This window comes from Euleptes europaea, chromosome 2 (assembly GCF_029931775.1).
Source record: "Euleptes europaea isolate rEulEur1 chromosome 2, rEulEur1.hap1, whole genome shotgun sequence".
In the NCBI taxonomy this organism is placed as follows: domain Eukaryota; kingdom Metazoa; phylum Chordata; class Lepidosauria; order Squamata; family Sphaerodactylidae; genus Euleptes; species Euleptes europaea.
In genome coordinates this window covers 139,478,130-139,496,136 of record NC_079313.1, presented here as the reverse complement: position 1 = coordinate 139,496,136, position 18,007 = coordinate 139,478,130, and the positions used below count along the sequence as shown (strand labels likewise).

The window sequence follows — 18,007 nt, the reverse complement described above, 5'->3', positions numbered from 1 at the left end:
GCCCAGAATTGCATTGGCCTTCTTAGCCACCATATCACACTGTTGACTCATGTTCAGTTTGTGGTCCACTAAGACTCCCAGATCTCTTTCACATGTACTGTTGTCAAGCCAACTATGAGCCCTGCCGGATCAGACCAGGGGTCCATCTAGTCCAGCATCCTGTCTCACATAGGAGCCAACCAGTTTCCTTGAAAATCCAACAACAGGGCATAAAGGCTGAGGCCTTCCCCTGGCGTTGCCTCCTAGCACTGGGATTCAGAGGTTGACTGCCTCTGAATGTGGAGGCTCCTTTTAGTCAACTCCCTTCAGCTGGAGTCACAATAAACTGATGATTTCTGCTTTCCCACCCTCTAAAATGCCTCTGGACTGTCTGTCAATTGCCTGGTTCAAAGGAAACCCCCCCACCCCCAGCCATGCATGGTGGAAAATTCCCACCGGCCAGAGGTTCCTTATGCTCCACCGCTTGGCAAGTGCAGGTGGACCACAGCTGCAGACCAAACAAAGTTCTCCTTTCACTGTACTTGGCTGGGCTGCTTTTGCGGGGCGGAGAGAGGCTTTGCAGAAGCCGGGCTTCCAAAGACCCTGTCTCTCCAGAGGCCGCTCCTTCTCCCCACCCCACCAAGCAAAGACAAACCAGCCAACCAGGGAGACGGGCATAGTCAAGGTTGTTGCCCGCCCTCCCCGCCCATCTGGCCACAATGACTGGCATCTTTCATGGAACAGGGTGTTCCGTGGGCCGCCAGTCTGCCTCGCTACACCAAGCGGCGTGTGCGCGGGGCTGGACCCCGCTCATCAGCCTGGAGAAAAAAGCAATGCCTCTTTAACAGAGCCTTAGCTGAAGCTTTTCATGACATGCATGGGAGGAGCTGTCGCTCAGTGGATTAGCCTCAGCTTTGCTCGCGGAAGGTCCCAGGTTCAATCCCCAGCATCTCTAGTTAGAAGGACCAGGCAGAAAGTCATGTGAAAGAGCCAAATGTGGCAGGTAGTGGTTAAGAGAGGTGGTTTGGAGCGGTGGACTCTGATCTGGAGAACCGGGATCGATTCCCCACTCCTCCACATGAGCAGCGGAGGCTAATCTGGAGAACTGGGTTTGATTCCCCACTCCTCCATATGAAGCCAGCTGGGTGACCTTGGGCTAGTCACAGCTAGGGTTGCCAACCGTAGCTGGAGAACTCCTGCTATTACAACTGATCTGCAGCCAATAGAGATCGGTTCACCTGGATAAAATGGCTGTTTTGGCAATTGGACTCTATGTCACTGAAGTCCCCTCTCCAAATCCTGCCCTCTGCCCCCAAAATCTCCCACCAGTGGTGACGAGGGACCTGGTAACCCTAGTCACAGCTCTGTTAGAGCTCTCTCAGCCCCACCTACCGCACAGGGCGTCTGTTGTGGGGAGGGGAAGGGAAGGTGATTGTAAGCTGGTTTGATTCTCCCTTAAGTGGTAGAGAAAGTCGGCATAGAAAAACCAACTCTTCTTTTTCTTCAAAGACCTTTCTCTGCCTGAGACCCTGGAGAGTGGCTGCCAGTCTGAGCAGACAATGCTGACTTTGTTGGACCCAGGAGGGTCCGATTCAGCACAAGGCAGCTTCCTGCGTGTTCAGGTTACATTGCCTGGTAAATAACATTTCTATGAATCCTCTGTGAAAAGGACAGGACACCTTTTTTCTCCAGGCAGTTGCCACTTGCCAACCCTACGAGAAGTGACCAAAAATACACATGAGCTCACAAAGATGACAGAGTCAGTCTTCCCTCCTTCAGTGTGTGTGTGTAGAGGGTGGGGGGCTGCCCTATACTGTCAGGACTACTGTAGCAGAGCTGTAGTGGGACATCGCCTGCCGAAGGAGCCCCCGATGACTCGCACCCCTCCCGGGAACAGGAATAACTTTTTCTCCACCTCCTCGTTCCCAAAAAAGGTTGAAAAGTGCTTCTCTTCCCCGCTCAGGCAGCTGCCAATTCAGGGCTGCAAAGAATTCCAGGGCGGAGGACTCGGGGGCCTCTTTTTCTTCTATGGCCACAGGAGCTGTTTGTCCTCCAGATCATCCCCACCCGCCCCTAGCTGCTTATAAATAAAGCCTGGCCTGAGTCCCCTGGGGCAGAGGTGGGAGCACGACACGGGCCCTGCCCTCAGGTTTGCCCTCCCCAGACTTCCTGGAACCTGCGGTTTGCCACCGGCCAGAGACAGCCGCCTTTCTTCTGGAGGGATAAACTGAGAGTTCTGTTTGCAGGCACGGTGGGGAGAAGGTGGGGAGGGGGCTCTCTGAAGCTGGGCGTGGCTGCAAGATCCAGCGGATAGATATTTTTTCGAGCAAAAGCCCGAGTGCTGCTTCCCTTCTAAGGCCACACATTTTCTAGCATGGAGGGCACAGTCAAACATCAACCAAAAGGGGACTGAAACCAAGAAATCAGAAGGAGACTGAGAATATAAGACCATAAGAATCACAGAATCATGGAGTTGGAAGGGACCACAAGGGTCATCTAGTCCAACCCTCTGCACAATGCAGGAGATTCACAAGTACCTCCCCCCCACACACACTCACCCCAGTGACCGCTACTTCATGCCCAGAAGATGGCCAAGGTGCCCTCCCTCTCATGATCTGCCTAAGGTCATCGAATCCGCATTGCTGACAGGTGGCCATCTAACCTCTGCTTAAAAACCTCCAGGGAAGGAGAGCTTACCACCTCCTGAGGAAGCCTGTTCCACTGAGGAGGAAGAAGAGTTGGTTTTTATATGCCGGCTTTCTCTACCTCTTAAGGCAGAATCAAACCGGCTTACAATCCCCTTCCCCTCCCCACAACAGACACCCTGTGAGGTAGGTGAGGCTGAAAGAACATGACTTGTCCAAGGTCACCCAGCTGGCTTCGTGTGTAGGAGCGGGGAAACGAATCCAGTTCACCAGATTAACCTCCACCACTCATGTGGAGGAGTGGGGAATCAAACCCGGTTCTCCAGATCAGACTCCACCGCTCCAAACCACTGCTCTTAACCACTACACCATGCTGGCTCGCTAGGAACAGCTCTGTTAGAAAACTCTTCCTAATGTCTAGACAGAAACTCTTTTGATTTAATTTCAACCTGTTGGATCTGGTCTGACCTTCTGGGGCAACAGAAAACAACTCAGCACCATCCTCTATATGACAGCCCTTCAAGTACTCCTTCCCTGGAGGTTTTTAAGCAGAGGCTAGATGGCCATCTGTCAGCAATGCTGATTCTATGACCATAGGCAGATAACGAGAGGGAGGGCATCTTGGCCATCTTCTGGGCATGGAGTAGGGGTCACTGGGTGTGTGTGGGGGGGAGGAAGTTGTGAATTTCCTGTGTTGTGCAGAGGGTTGGACTAGATGACTCTGGTGGTTCTTTCCAACTCTATGATTCGATGAAAGACCTAAGCAATGCTGTCAATGATAGCATGTTTTGGAGGTCATTCATTCATAGGATTGCCATGAGTTGGAATCAACTTAATGGCACAAACACACAGGGCACGCTCAACCAGGAAGGTATGTCGCGCAAGCCATCAAAACAAGTACAAAACTCTCCAGTAGAATTGCAAATGTTGACTCTGGAATGAATCCAGCCCATTCCCAAGATCTGCTTCATTCCATCTCCCATGTGGAAGGAAGGGGTGACCCTCCCATCCTGAAAAATGTGAACAATGGTGCTGAATCCAGATGTGTCGAGTCGCACTCTGGGAGGTACAGACTGAACCATTCGCGAGAGCAGGACTCAACTTCCGTAAAGGAAAAGCTCGGCTGTTGCATGAAGCTCAGATGAGAAAATGTCAAGAGGAAAGCAATCTGTACATGCCCAAGAGTCCCTTTGCTTTTCACAGCTGCAAACGTTCCAGGGCTGATCCCTACTTCACATTAAGTCCTGTTTAAGACTAAGTTGATCAGTATGGGAAATTATACATATGGACATGGTATCTTATTGGCCATTTATCATCTGCAACAATTGTACATGTGGTAAATCTCCAGATTTCTAGAACCCAAAGAAATGTCCCTCTTTTGGCAGGATTGTATGCTTATTTACAAAGAACATAAGAAAAGCCCTGCTGGATCAGACCAAGGTCCATCAAGTTCAGCAGTCTGTTCACACAGTGGCCAACCAGGGGCCTCTAGGAAGCCCACAAACAAGACTTACCCCACAAACAAGACTTTGACTGCAGCAGCATTATCCTGCCTGTGTTCCACAGCACCTCATATAATAGGCATGCTCCTATTATATATCTATTCCATAAATGCATCATGACTAGTATGCATCATGACTAGTAGTATCCATTTTGACTAGTAGCCATGAATAGCCCTCTCCTCCATGAACATGTCCATTCCCCTCTTAAAGCATTCCAAGTTGGCAGCCATCACCACATCCTGGGGCAGGGAGTTCTACCATTTAACTATGTGTTGTGTGAAGAAATACTTTGTGTTACCTGTTTTGAATCTCTCACCCGCCAACTTCAGCAGATGACCCTGTGTTCTAGTATTATGAGAGAGAGAGAGAGAGAGAGAGAGAGAGAGAGAGAGAGAGAGAGAGAGAGAGAGAGAGAGAGAGAGAGAGAGAGAGAGAGAGAGAGAGAGAGAGAGAGAGAGAGAGAAGCTTCTCCCTGTCCACTCTCTCCACACCATGCATAATTTTATAGACCTCTATCACGACTTCCCTTAACTGCCCTTCTTTCCAAGCTAAACAGCCCTAACCCTAACCATTCCTCAAGGTCTAGGGTTTCAGGCTTTCACATCACCTACTGCCAGATCCTTTTCAACTGGAGATTGTAAGGATTGAAACTGGGACCTTTTCCAAACAAGGCAGATGCTCTACCATTGAGCCGCAGCTCCTACCCCAAGATGATCAGAGATGGTTTACCATTGCCTGGCTCTGCGTAGCAACCCTGGACTTCCTTGGTGGTCTCCCATCCAAGCACTAACCAGAGCCAACCCTGCTTAGCTTCTGAGATCACATGACATCGGGCCATCCTGGGCCACCCAGATCAGGGCAGGAAAGCTTTGGTGGTGGTGAAAAGTGTCATCAAGTCGCAGCCAACTTATGGCGACTTCTCATAGCAACCCTGGTCTTACTTGATGGTCTCCCATCCAAGTACTGACCATGGCCAGCCCTGCTTAGCTCCAAAGGTCTGACAAGCCTTGGCTCAACTGGGCTATTCAGGCTACTATATAGCCCAGTCATGTAGAAACATAAAAAATGCACCAATCAGACTGCTGAAAAGCGGGAAATCCTTGGTGTGGAAGCAGCCCAGGAGATATTCCCACCCTGTGTGTCCCTTCTTCAAACTCTTCAGAGCTGGCCGGTGTCAGCAGCTTTATAGGACTCAGTGGAGTCCTACTGGTCCCTTGTGTCACCTGACCCCATGTGAGCTGGTAGCTGCAATACCACCCTCTGGCCATCTCTGCTGGTGGCACTGCAGAGGAGGAGGTCTTTGCCTGGCAAGCTACTCTAGAGCTGCAAAGAGAAGTAAAGTTCTTTCTCCTTCTGTCATGAGGGTTGACAACTCCAGGTTGGGAAATTCCTGGAGATTTGGGGGTGAAAGCTGGGGAGGGTGGGGTTTGGGAAGGGTAGGGACCTCAGCAAGGTATAATGCCATTGAGTCCACCCCCCAAAGTTGCCATTTTCTCCAGGGGAACTGATCTCTGTAATCTGGAGATCAGTGGTAATTCTGGAAGATCTTCAGGTCCTACCTGGAGGTTGGCAACCCTACATAGACTCCAAAATCCTAATTAGTTCAGATGTGTTCCTTCTACTTACGCAAAAAAACTAAACAAAGACCTCAAATCTTGCTCTATGGAGGTCACGCCAGGTGATGGTAGTGGTCTATACTGGAAAGTTCTGGTTTTTTTAAATTTGACCTGGCAAAACCCCAAGGTCAGGACAGGCCTGGAGGGCTTCTTCCTCATACAGCCACAGTGTCTCATCTAGAGCTGAGTCTGCGAAAGGCAAACAGGAGGCCTTCCTGCCTTTGTTCCCTTTTTGCTTTGCTGCTCACTGCCTGGTGTATGGAGATAAAACGGCAGCCAAGATTTTTGGAATCCCTTTCCCCTTTCCAAAAGAGACTTCAGTGGTTCAACTGCAGGACACTGAAGGCATTTATCAGTGAACTCTGAATCTTGAGTCACAGATTTAAAAGCACGGTTTCTGAGGGTAGCCATGCTGGTCTGCAGTAGAACAGCTAGATTTGAGTCCAGAAGGACCTCAGAGACCCGACCCTCCCCAAACCCCACCCTCCTCAGGTTCACCCCCAAAACCTTCCGCTGGTGGCGAAGAGGGACCTGGCAACCCTAGCCTGCTCAGGTCTTGCACACTAAGGGCTGTGGCTTCCTTTATTATAGAGTCATCCATATCATGTTGGGTCTTCAACATGGGAACAAGCTACGTAGCAGTCCATGTTGTATTCTGAAGAAGATTTTTCAATCAAAACAGGAAGAATACCCTCTATGATTTATCACAGATCAAGGGAACCAAAAACCAAGACTCAAAGCTACTTAACAATATATGGCGTAATATGAAGACCGACTTTACAAGAAACATATGATCTCTAATCTTGAACTGTTTCATTTAGGACTCTTGTGATAGGGTCCTGGTTTGTTTATGCCAGTGTCCATATGTAATGTGTGTATTTGCACTTTCCAACAACAATGATTACTATTGCATATATGTGTTCTGGCTTCACTGCTGTTGATTTTCAACCTCCAGGTACTAGCTGGAGATCTCCTGCTATTACAACTGATTTCCAGCTGATAGAGATCAATTTACCTGGAGAAAATGGCTGCTTTGGCAACTGGACTCTATGGCATTGAAGTCCCTCCCCTCCCCAAACCCCGCCTTCCTAAGGCTCTGCCCCCAAAACCTCCTGCCTGTGGCGAAGAGGGACCTGTCAACCTTATGTATTAAGGATGTGTCATCCTCTCAGGCAACCTTTTGGGCTGAAAGTTATGCCTGAAAGAGTACATGGAAGAGTGACGGGCAGCTCCAGAATGAAACGTTCCCTGGGGCCTCTGGAATGTTTACTCTCTTTTTTTAGTGTGTTTTTCCCCCCAACGATCGTCACTTGATAAATTCAATTCCCAGTTCTGGAGGCTGCTGCCCGGATTCCTGGAGGACCCCGTCTACTCTTTTTCACGGATTTCAACCCAAACACATTCCAGCACAAGAGATGGGCCACGAGAGCCCTCCTTGGCAAAGCCGGCCCCTGCAAGTCGTGGTCCTGGGAAGGTTCTCCTTATGCTGCCTTTCAGGAGTGTCACAGAACTCAAGACTGTGCCCGTGTGGCAGGGACAGCTGGCTCAAAGCAGAGCCAGATTATTTCATAGAATCATAGAGTTGGAAGGGACCAACAGGGTCATCTAGCCCAACCCCCGGCAGAATGCAGGAAACTCACAACTAGGGCTGTCGATTCGGCTCGTCCCGAACCGAAAAACAGCCGAATTTCCCCCGATTCGGCGGTTTTCGGTTCGGATGGAACCAAATTCAAAAAAAGTTCAAAATTTTACCAATTTTTTTTCAACAGCCATACTCACAACTACCTCCCCCACACACACACCCAGTGACCCCTACTGCATGCCCAGAAGATGGCCAAGGTGCCCTCCCTCTCATCATCTGCCTAAGGTCACAGAATCAGCATTGCTGACAGATGGCCATCTCGCCTCTGCTTAAAAACCTCCAAGGAAGGAGCACCTCCCACCTCCCGAGGAAGCTTCTTCTATTAAGGAACCACTCTAACTGTTAGAAAGTTCTTCCTAATGTCCAGAAGGAAACTCTTTTGATTTCAACCCGTTGGTTCTGGTCCGACCTTCTGGGGCAACAGAAAACAACTCGGCACCATCCTCTCTATATGACAGCCCTTCAAGTACTTGAAGATGGTTATCATATCCCCTCTTAGTCTTCTTCTCTTCAGGCTAAACGTACCCAGCTCCTTCAACCTCCCCCCCTCCATTCCAAAACCTGCTCACTTTCTTGCTCCCTTGAAGATCGTTTCATAGAGTAGGTTAGGGTTGTCAACCTCCAGGTGGTGGCTGGAGATCTCCTGCTATTACAACCAATCTCCAGGAGACAGAGATCAGTTCCCCTGCAGAAAATGGCTGCATTGGCAATTAGACTCTATGGCATTGAAGTCCCTCCCCTCTCCAAACCCCGCTCCTCCTCAGGCTCCACTCCCAAAATCTCCAGGTATTTCCCAACCCGACTCCTCTTCTGAAAGCCCAGCGCACACCAGGGCGGGCAGCAAATATGGCTTTCAGGCACCCGCCCCCCCTTTCCCACTCCCTCTTTTCGGCACTGCTAGAGGCCGAGTCAAAACGCCAGGTTTTAAAGCAGGCTAGCGAGGAGTGGAACACCCGGCAGACGGAAGGGGGGGACCTTTGACTCTCAAAAGCTCATGGCCCAAAATAATCTTGTTGCTCTCTATGGTTAGTTTTAAAAGAAATGGGTGTGCCACAGCATCTGGTTATTTTGATGCACAACCTATACTCCAGAAAAGAGGTCTCTATGGAGAGCCAGCATGGTGTAGTGGTTAAGAGCGGTGGTTTGGAGCGGTGGACTCTGATCTGACCGGGTTTGATTCCCCACTCCTCCACAAGCAGCAGATGCTAACTGCTACGCATGAAGACAGCTGAGTGACCTTGGGCTAGTCTAGGGTTGCCAGGTCCCTCTTCGCGGCGGGAGGTTTTTGGGGTGGAGCCTGAGGAGTGCGGGGGTTGGGGAAGGAAGGGACTTCAATGCCATAGAGTCCAATTGCTAAAGCCACCATTTTCTCCAGGGGAACTGATCTCTATTGACTGGAGATGAGTTGTAATAGAAGGAAACCTCCAGCTAGTACCTGGCAGTTGGCAACCCTAGGCTAGTCACAGTTCTCTTAGAGCTCTCTCAGCCCCACCTTCCTCACAGGGTGTCTGTTGTGGGGAGGGGAAGGAAAGGGGATTGTAAACCAGTTTGATTCGCCCTTAAGTGGTAGAGAAAGTCGGCATATAAAAACCAACTTTTCTTCTCTTCTTCTTCTTGTAAGGTGCTGCTAGACTGGAATCTAGTGGTTCCCTTGAAGTGCCCAATTCCTCTATGCCCACTTTCCTCTTATTGCCGTTGCTAAATTTCTGCTTTTTTCAAATCATTCTGCAAGGAGAGGGAAGCCCCCCACGCCGCCAGGCTGCGTTGTTCCTGGGGTGGGGGCTTACTTCGGGAAAAGGGAGTCATCCATCAGGAATTTCCCAGCAACGGTTCAAGACACACGCAGGCTTTGGGAGGTGATGTGAAAACAAACCAGGCCTTATGGAGGAAGCAGATAGCTCTGCGGCAGTTAAGGGATGAGGGGTGGGGGTGGAAAGAGGTCTTGTTTGGAGTCAGTGAGGGTGGGGCGCGCTGTCCTGCTGGAGCCACGCCAGAGAAACTGAGCCCTTCACTGCTGGGAGCTGATAGGGGAGGGGAGGGGGGAGGGAGGGAGAGGCAGGGGGGGAGGAACCGGTGGGGTTCAGTGGTTAGAGAGTCCAATCTGCACTTCGTCCCACAGCTCTCTGGGTGGCCTCGGGTGAGTCACAATCTCAGAACCAGCCTTCCACACAGGGTTGTTGCGCAGATGCACTGGAGCGGAACTTGGGCACCACTCAGAGCTCTTGGAGTGGGCATACAAATGTGGCAAATGGCCAGAGTTGAGTGCAGTGGAGCTGAGTGGAGGTGTTACAGGAAGACAGCAAGCCCTGCTTTGAGTTCATGTCCTTGAACTCTGCCTGAACTTTCACAAGGTCTACAGGAGTGCATTAAACTGGAATGCTGCAACCGAAAATGGGTCCCAGTCCATCTATGAAACCCAGCCCAACGCCACGGTCTCCGGATCGTGCAGTAGCCACTTTGAAAAGCCGGTGGAGTTTGGTAGGAAACACTTAACTGCTGAGCTGGTCTCCAGGTATCTGACGAAGGGAGCTTTGACTCTTGAAAGCTCATACCCCAAAAACAGTGTTGGTCTCTAAGGTGTTCCTAGACTTGAATCTAGCTGGTCTCCTTTGCTTGTGTGTGCGCATGCCGTCAAGTCACAGCTGACTTAAGGCGACCCAGTAGGGTTTACAAGGCACCTCCCAAATCCTTCAAAAGGAAGTATTTCTTCACACAACGCATAAATTGTGGAGCTCCCTGCTCCAGGATGTGGTGATGGCTGCCAACTTGGAAGGCTTTAAGAGGGGAGTGGACATGTTCATGGAGGAGAGGGCCACCCATGGCTACTAGTCAAAATTAATACTAGTCATGATGCAGACCTCTTCTCTCCAGGATCAGAGGAGCATGATATTATATCAGGTGCTTTGGAACACAGGCAGGATGGTGCTGCTGCAGTCGTCTTGCTTGGGGCCTTCCTGGAGGCCCCTGGTTGGCCACTGTGTGAACAGACTGCTGGACTTGATGGGCCTGGGTCTGATCCAGCAGGGCCTTTCTTATGTTCTTATGATCTTAAATCCACCCCCAGAAATGTTAACGGAGCAATGAAGATAGTTTCTGAGGATAGCCATGATGTCTGCAGTAGAAAACCTAGATTCAAACCCAGGAGAACCTCAAAGACCAAAAGGATTTTTCACACCCCCAACATCTTGTTGGTCTCTTACGGTACTCCTGGACTCAAACTGAGCTGTTCTAAAGCAATGAACAGTTCAGGCAAAGACTCATCACGCCTCCCTGAGCCTGGCCCCTGACTTAGGAAACGGAAAGGGAACTTGCCCGTCTCTACATTGAAGGCGAGTTTGTCCAGCCCTTCCTCGTAGCTCCTCCCTGCAAAGTGCAGCGTGATGAAGAAGGGCTGCCCCCGGCGCACGACCAGCTGCTGGCAGCCCATTTCGGAGGTCCGGTGGTCCCGATGGTTGCGCTCACATTCCAGGTCCCAGGTCTGCAGTTCCAGATCTGCAGGAGAAAATGGAGAGTAAATGAAAGCCACGCTCAACCCTACTACAGTGCCATGCCCCCCTCTTTCCTAGGGTTGCCAACTCCGGGTTGGGAAATTCCTGGAAATTTGGGGTGGAGCCCAGGGAGGACAGGGTTAGGGAGGGGAGGGGCCTCAGCCCTCAGCAGAGTATAATGAACATAGATCCCACCCTCCAAAACATCAATTTTCTCCAGGGGAACTGATCTTTGTTGTCTGGAGAACAGTTGTGATTCCAGTTCTTCAGGCCCTACCAGGAGGTTGGCAACCCTGACTGAGCATGCACAAATGTGTTCTTTGGAAAACAACAACACCAACCTGGCATTCAAAAATGCAACATTCAGAAACCAATGGAAATCTCGCGAAATCTCCTGGTTCTGGGGGGGATATGTCTCTGTTAGAGAAGCAGACCCTTAGGTTCCAACCCATGAATTCATATGGCAGGTTAGAGTGTTTGCTTTATCACCATTATCTTGCCATAATTCTGAACAACAACCCAGTAAGATAGATCACAATGGGTAGCCGGGCTGGTCTATCCATATCAGTAGAAAAGAGCAATATTCCAGTAGCACCTTAAAGACAAACAAAATTTCTGGCAGGGTAGGAGTTTTGGTGGCTCACAGCTCACTTCTTCAGATATCTCATGCCCTACCAGAAATTTCTCCCTACCAGAAATTGTGTTCATCTTTAAGGTGCTACTGAACAGCCCAGTAAGGTAGACAGTTATCATGACCCCCTTCCCCATACTTAGGGTTGCCAACCTCCATGTACTAGCTGGAGATCTCCTGCTATTACAACTGATCTCCAGCCGATAGCGATCAGTTCCCCTGGAGAAAATGGCTGTTTTGGCAATTGGACTCTATGACATTGAAGTCCCTCCCCTCTCCAAACTCCACCCTCCTCAGGCTCCACCCCTAAAATCTCCAGGTATTTCCCAACGCGGAGCTGGCAACCCCTACCCATACTGCAGGGCGAGGACTAAGAGACAGACAGAGGTCTGCCGAATGTTTTTGAGCGAACATGGATGGGGTCTAGTCTACACTCTCCCAATGCTAGTTTATGGGACTGGGCATCATTCATTTTGATGGGAGGGCTGAATAAACTGGAGGCAGAAAAATATGAACAGCGGCAAAATGAACTGGGGGTGAGGATTTAAGGAGAACAATTGACATGGGGAGGGGGTCATTTCTAAAGAGAGATGCACATCCTCTCTGGAAGGATGTGCATTGGAAGCCCTAACCTCTTAACCAGGCTGCAGTTATTTACTGGCAGGGGAAAACACTCTTTGCATGCTCAGAAGCATTGCTTTATTGCTGTTTCACACATTTTGAGACTCAGTGACGTATTGAAAACAGGTTCCGAGGTCCCTGGCAAATATACACTGGAAGGGAGAAGGAAGCCGTGACGACAGAATGCAGGTATCTAAAGGAATTTCAGAGATATAACGAGAGTCAACGTTTGGGAAAAGTTTCTTGCTGAGAGCAGTGAACAGGGAAATTCCTGGAGGTTTGAGAGGTGGTGGCTATGGAGGGCAAGGTTTGGAGAGGGGATAATACCAGAGTCCACCCTCCAAAGCAGCCATTTTCTCCAAGGGAACTGATCTGTATAGACCACTGGTTCCCAACCAGGGGTCCATGGACCCCCAGGGGTCCGCGAGAACTAAATTAAGGTCCGCGAAACAAAGTTATAAACCCATAATAAATTAATATTTTCAATTTAAAGTTCTCTATTATATACTCAAATATTATTCTAAGTTTAATGTTTAACTAACAGTTATGATTAAAGTTTATTTTCAAATTCTCAGAATTTTTATTTTGAACCTTGGGGTCCCTGCACCGAACAAAAAAGTCCTAGTGGTCCCTGGTCAAAAAAAGGTTGGGAACCACTGGTGTAGACTGTGTAGACTGGGGATCAGTTGTAATTCTGGGAGAACTCCAGGCCCCACCTGGAGGTTGGCAACCCTAGCAGGCCTGGTCTGCCAGGAAGCCTGTGCCATTCCTGTGCCCAGGAACCCTGAGCAATCTCTGTCCCTGAAGGCTGGGCAGAAAACCCCATCTGGAATGGTTCTTTCCATGGCTGCAAACCTCAGTAGGCACATGCCTGGCAGAATGAAGCAGTAAAATATTTATGCTGTCCGTATAAAAATATCCGAGGAAGCTCACGCAATGGCTTGAAACAATATGAATGCAATCCACAGGGTATTGTGCTGCGATTAAAACAGCAAGGGGGAACAGTTAGGAGAAAACTGCATCAAAGAGGCAGCATTCTAGCCTTCCTCCATATCGAGACCTCGCGGGGCCAAACCATCCGCCGGCTCCAGCTGTGCGCCTTGTATTTTTATGACTTCCCCCCAGCCAACAGCAGCGGGGGTGTGTGTGTGAGTTTTTTTGCAGAGGAACCAGGTGCTGCTCGACCCCTTCTCCTCCTTCCCCCCTTCTCCCCAACCTGCTTCTCAGAACAGATCTCTCTGGCCCGGGGAACTTTCTCTCAAATGAGTTCAAGCCTACAAAATCCACTTGGCCTGGACCCCTGCGTGGGGATAAAGACTCCACCATCACCCACCCACCCGCCCCTTGTTGGCGGCTTGCAGGATGTATTAATCACCCCCGTTGAGTTTTCTCCTCCTTGACGTGCTTCGCTTTGAACATGGAAAACCTTCCAGTCCCCTCTTAACCTGCCTTTGGGGAAACCAACCAAATGAACTTTTAATGGCTCTAGCGGTCTGGCTCGTTTTCCAGGGCTTGAAGGGGCTCTCGGCCATGTTTACACGGTTACTTGGAACATTCTGTCCGGCAGATTTCAATCCCCAGTTCTGCAGTCTAGTTTTGTTTCTTTTTTTGGGGGGGGGGGGACGGAAGATGTGAACCAGTTCATCAATTACCAAAGTACTTGCAGCCTTTCCAAAGCCTAAGTAGATGCTGAGACAGCCACGGCTGGATCGCCTCAGCATTTTTTCAAGAGGTGATGTGATAAACGGCTTAGAAAGAAAGAAAGAAAGAAAGAAAGAAAGAAAGAAAGAAAGAAAGAAAGAAAGAAAGAAAGAAAGAAAGAAAGAAAGAAAGAAAGAAGAGAAAGAAAGAAAGAAAGAAAGACTGGATTGGTAGGGTGTCTTAAAGTCTGAAGAACATTCAGCTTTATAATATCCAAAATGATGACCAGTAGTGGTGGAATCATAGAATCATAGCATTATAGAGTTGGAAGGGACCACCAGGGTCACCTAGCCCAATCCCCTGCACAATGCAAGAAATTCACAATGACCTCCCCACATACACACCCAGTGAACCCTACTCCATGCCCAGATGGCCAAGATGCCCTCCCTCTCATGAACTGCCTAAGGTCATAGAATCAGCATTGCTGACAGATGGCCACCTAGCCTCTGCTTAAAAACCTCCGGGGAAGGATAGCTTACCACCTCCCGAGGAACCGCTCTGTTAGAAATTTTTTCCTAATGTCTAGATAGAAACTCTTTTGATTTAATTTCAACCCGTTGGTTCTGGTCCAACCTTCTGGGGCAACAGAAAACTACTCGGCACCATCCTGTCTATGACAGCCCTTCAAGTACTTGAAGATGGTTAACATATCCCCTCTCAGTCTTCTCCTTTCCAGACTAAACATACCCAGCTCCTTCAACCTTTCCTCATAGGACTTGGTCTCCAGACCCCTCACCATCTTTGTTGCCCTCCTCTGGACCCGTTCCAGCTTGTCTACATCTTTCTTAAATTGTGGTGCCCAAAACTGAACACAGTACTCTAGGTGAGGTCTAACCAGAGCAGAGTAAAGCAATACCATCACTTCACGTGATCTGGACGCTTTTGTTGATGCAGCCCAAGATAGCATTTGCCTTTTTAGCTACTGCATCACACTGCATCAGCAGCAGCATCCTCCCTTGGGGGATGAAGGGACAGGGAGGACCCAGCAAAGAGGAGAGGCTTAAGGCAGACACAAGCATCTGCACAGATTATTTGCAGCTTCCCTGACTCCTTGCCTTGCCGGTGGGACGGAGGCTGCTTTGCCTCCAGGCCAGAGGTGAAGGGATGCCAGCTAGGTGATGCCTGGGAGAAATGGGACATGGGTTTGGTTTCCTTGGCTGGTACAGGGATAAAGGGCAGGGGTCCCCCCCCCCCACCAATGTTTACTTCATTCATACTCCGCCTTTCTCCCCAATGGGGACCAAAAGCAGTTTACATCGATCTCCTCTCCTCCATTTTATTGGCACAACAACCCTGTGAGGTAGGTTAGGCTGAGAACGTGTGACTGGGCCAAAGTCATAGAATCTTAGAATCATAGAGTTGGAAGGGACCACCAGGGTCATCTGGTCCAACCCCCTGCACAATGCAGGAAATGCCAAACTACCTCCCCCCCACACCCCCAGGGACCCCTACTCCATGCCCAGAAGATGGCCAAGGTGCCTTCCCTAAGGTCATAGACTCAGCCTTGCTGACAGATGGCCATCCAGCCTCTGCTTAAAAACCTCCAGGGAAGGAGCACTTACCACCTCCCGAGGAAGCCTGTTCCACTGAGGAACCGCTCTGTTAGAAAGTTCTTCTTAATGTCTAGACGGAAACTCTTTTGATTTAATTTCAACCCGTTGGTTCTGGTCCGACTTTCTGGAGCAACAGAAAACAACTCGGCACCCTCCTCTCTATACGACAGCCTTTCAAGTACTTGAAGATGGTTATCATATCCCCTCTCGGTAAGCTTCCATACCAGAGCCGGGATTCGAACCTGGTGTCTTCCAGATCTTAGTCCAACACTCTAACCACTACTTCATGCTATCTTGGAGCTTAACCTGGGGACTTTCCTTCCGATGGGAATAATGAAATTGTGGGACACGCAGGAACTCTGAAATGAACGTCGATTCCATTTCATGGCAACTGCTTCGACAGAAGACGCGCCCAAAGTTCCTTTCTCTGCGTCATTGCTCTTAAGGTACGCCAAATATTATAGACTGTTGTACAAATTAACTCCTATTAATCATTGCAAGTATGTTTCTTTTCAGCATAGTTAATACTAGCATTGGCTTGAATATTTTTTTTAAACACTTGGCTTCTAAATCAAAAGTCTCTTCTTTTTCTTTAAAAAAGTCATTTTTAAGAAACACCAGGGCTAAAGAAGTAAAGCAAATGCATTTTGTTCTAAAAAGGAGACTTTACAGGAAACGTTGTCATGTTATAATTTGCGCCACCGAGTCACTCTCTTCTCTCCTTCGCACCCCCTGCGAGATTAGTACATGGGACGCATGAACATGCACGGAAGAAGGAATAGCACAGTTGCCCCTTGGAAGAATACTGAAAGGCAGAAGGAGCCAGAAGCCGGGGGGTGGGTGGGCAGAGGGGGTCCCTGCAGCAGCCTTTTGCATTTACCTTCAGCCATGCTGTCCGGCACAGAAGTCCTCTGCCTTCTCGTTCCAGGTCTCCTCTCTTGCTGCTGCCAGCTCTGCACACGCTGGCCGCTGACTTCCCTTCCACCCCTTCACTGCAGGCCACTTATGTAGTCCTCTTGAGCAAACACCCCCCCCCCCCCGCCCCAGCCCTCAGCGGAGGGGATGTCAGGCAGGCAGGACGAGAAGTGACAGCAAGAGGAAAACCACAGGGCTTCCCGGGAAAACTAAGTTCACGGGCCCTTCTCTCTTTCCCTGTGATTGGCACTAGGGATCCGCTTGTAAAAGGAAAGCAAACTGTGGCATGCTCAGGGTGGAGCAGCCGGCGAAAGAGCCCCCCCCCCCCCTGGCTGGCTCCTTTGCTTGGCTGGATCCTCGCCCAAACAGGACTTTTGTGGCACTTTTTTAAATAATGGAAGTTGGGAATTCAGAGAACCTGACAGGCGTAGCAACAGTAACACTAACAATATGCAATGGCTGGTTAAAAAAATAAGAGAGCCCTGGTTTGGGGTGGGTGGGTGCTGTCTCAGGGAGGAGGGAAGAGCGGCTGCCCTGTTTGTGGGACTGGAAACACCTGAGCTTTCCCGCTCACCTGGCAGCTATCTGGGTTTTGCTATGGTCTTTCCCTAAACGTCACAGCAAAGCAGGTTTGAGGGAGATCTGGGGAAAGCCAGGAAAACCCCAGGAGGTGCATGAATGCACCACAACACTTCCCAACAGCATCCAACCCCTGGGTAAGTAATACATGTAGAAAAAATCAACTTGCCCCATCCCTATGGCTACCGTTTTCTTTGTTTTTTACTCAGCAATTGAATTCTAATTTCAGTATATCAGGTTCTCTGAATTCCCAGCTTTCTCTTTTTTTAAATGTAAATATCTAGCCCCTTTCGTTGCAGAGATATAAGGGGAAAGGCATGTCTCTGTGATGCAAGGGGATAGAGACCAGCTTTAAAAAAAATGAAATCTGGAAATTCAGAGAACCTGTTAGATCATCATAAAGTGACAGATTAAAAAAACACTGGAAAAAAGCTGGCAGTGTGGAATAGGGGGATGGCAGAAAAATTTGCCATGTGAAAGCCCTGTTGCCCTGGCAGCCGGACTGGCAGCTACAGCAGCAGGGGGGAAACCACACAAGCCTATCCCAAGGTGGAAAATATCAAGGTGGCAACCACATAGGTGAGTGCACTCTTTTGGTCCGCGTGGCAGGAGATCCCATCGCAAGGGTCTTTGGACAGAGTTTCCGGGCCCCTTCAGATGGGGCAGGTGAAGAGTGAGGCCCACCTGGAAAGCACCTTACTCTCCACACCTTTAACCCCAGTCAGCCCACAGTCCGGTTCACCTTGTGCACCTGTGGAGGTGTGTATGTGTGTGTGCGGGGGGGGGGGGAGAGAGGCAGCGACATCTTAGCCCTTAGCTCTGCAAATCAGCCCAGCTGCCAAGATCTTCCCTTATCTCCAGGGCTCAGGATATGCCAAGTAATTACACTCCCCAGAGCTTGTTAATCTGATAGGTCTGTGGAATTCCCATTAGGGTTGTGCAAAACATTGTGTAAATGTTGGGTTCAGGTTTATTCGGTCCGATTTTTTTTGGTAAACCCGAAGTATTCGGCTTTATTTCTGAGTTTTCTGAAAAAACTCGGGTCCGTTATAGTCTATGGGGGAAAAAAATTGAAGTTCCTGTGGGGGCATTTTTGGAGGTAGGGTTCCCAAATTTTCCGGGTAGCTTCAAGGGA

At 49.5% G+C, this 18,007-nt stretch overlaps 1 protein-coding gene across 1 annotated transcript in view; it reads right to left on the bottom strand.

Moving 5' to 3' along the window:
• TGM2 (transglutaminase 2) overlaps positions 1-16,344 on the bottom strand; it is a 56,733-nt gene extending 40,389 nt beyond the window's left edge. The window contains exons 1-2 of the mRNA XM_056844211.1: positions 16,259-16,344; positions 10,697-10,876 (exon numbers count right to left, since the gene is read on the bottom strand). Coding sequence (XP_056700189.1) covers positions 10,697-10,876; positions 16,259-16,268 — 190 coding nt within the window. The 5' untranslated portion in view covers positions 16,269-16,344. The remainder of the gene's footprint in view (positions 1-10,696; positions 10,877-16,258) is intronic.
• Positions 16,345-18,007: the final 1,663 nt, after the last annotated feature.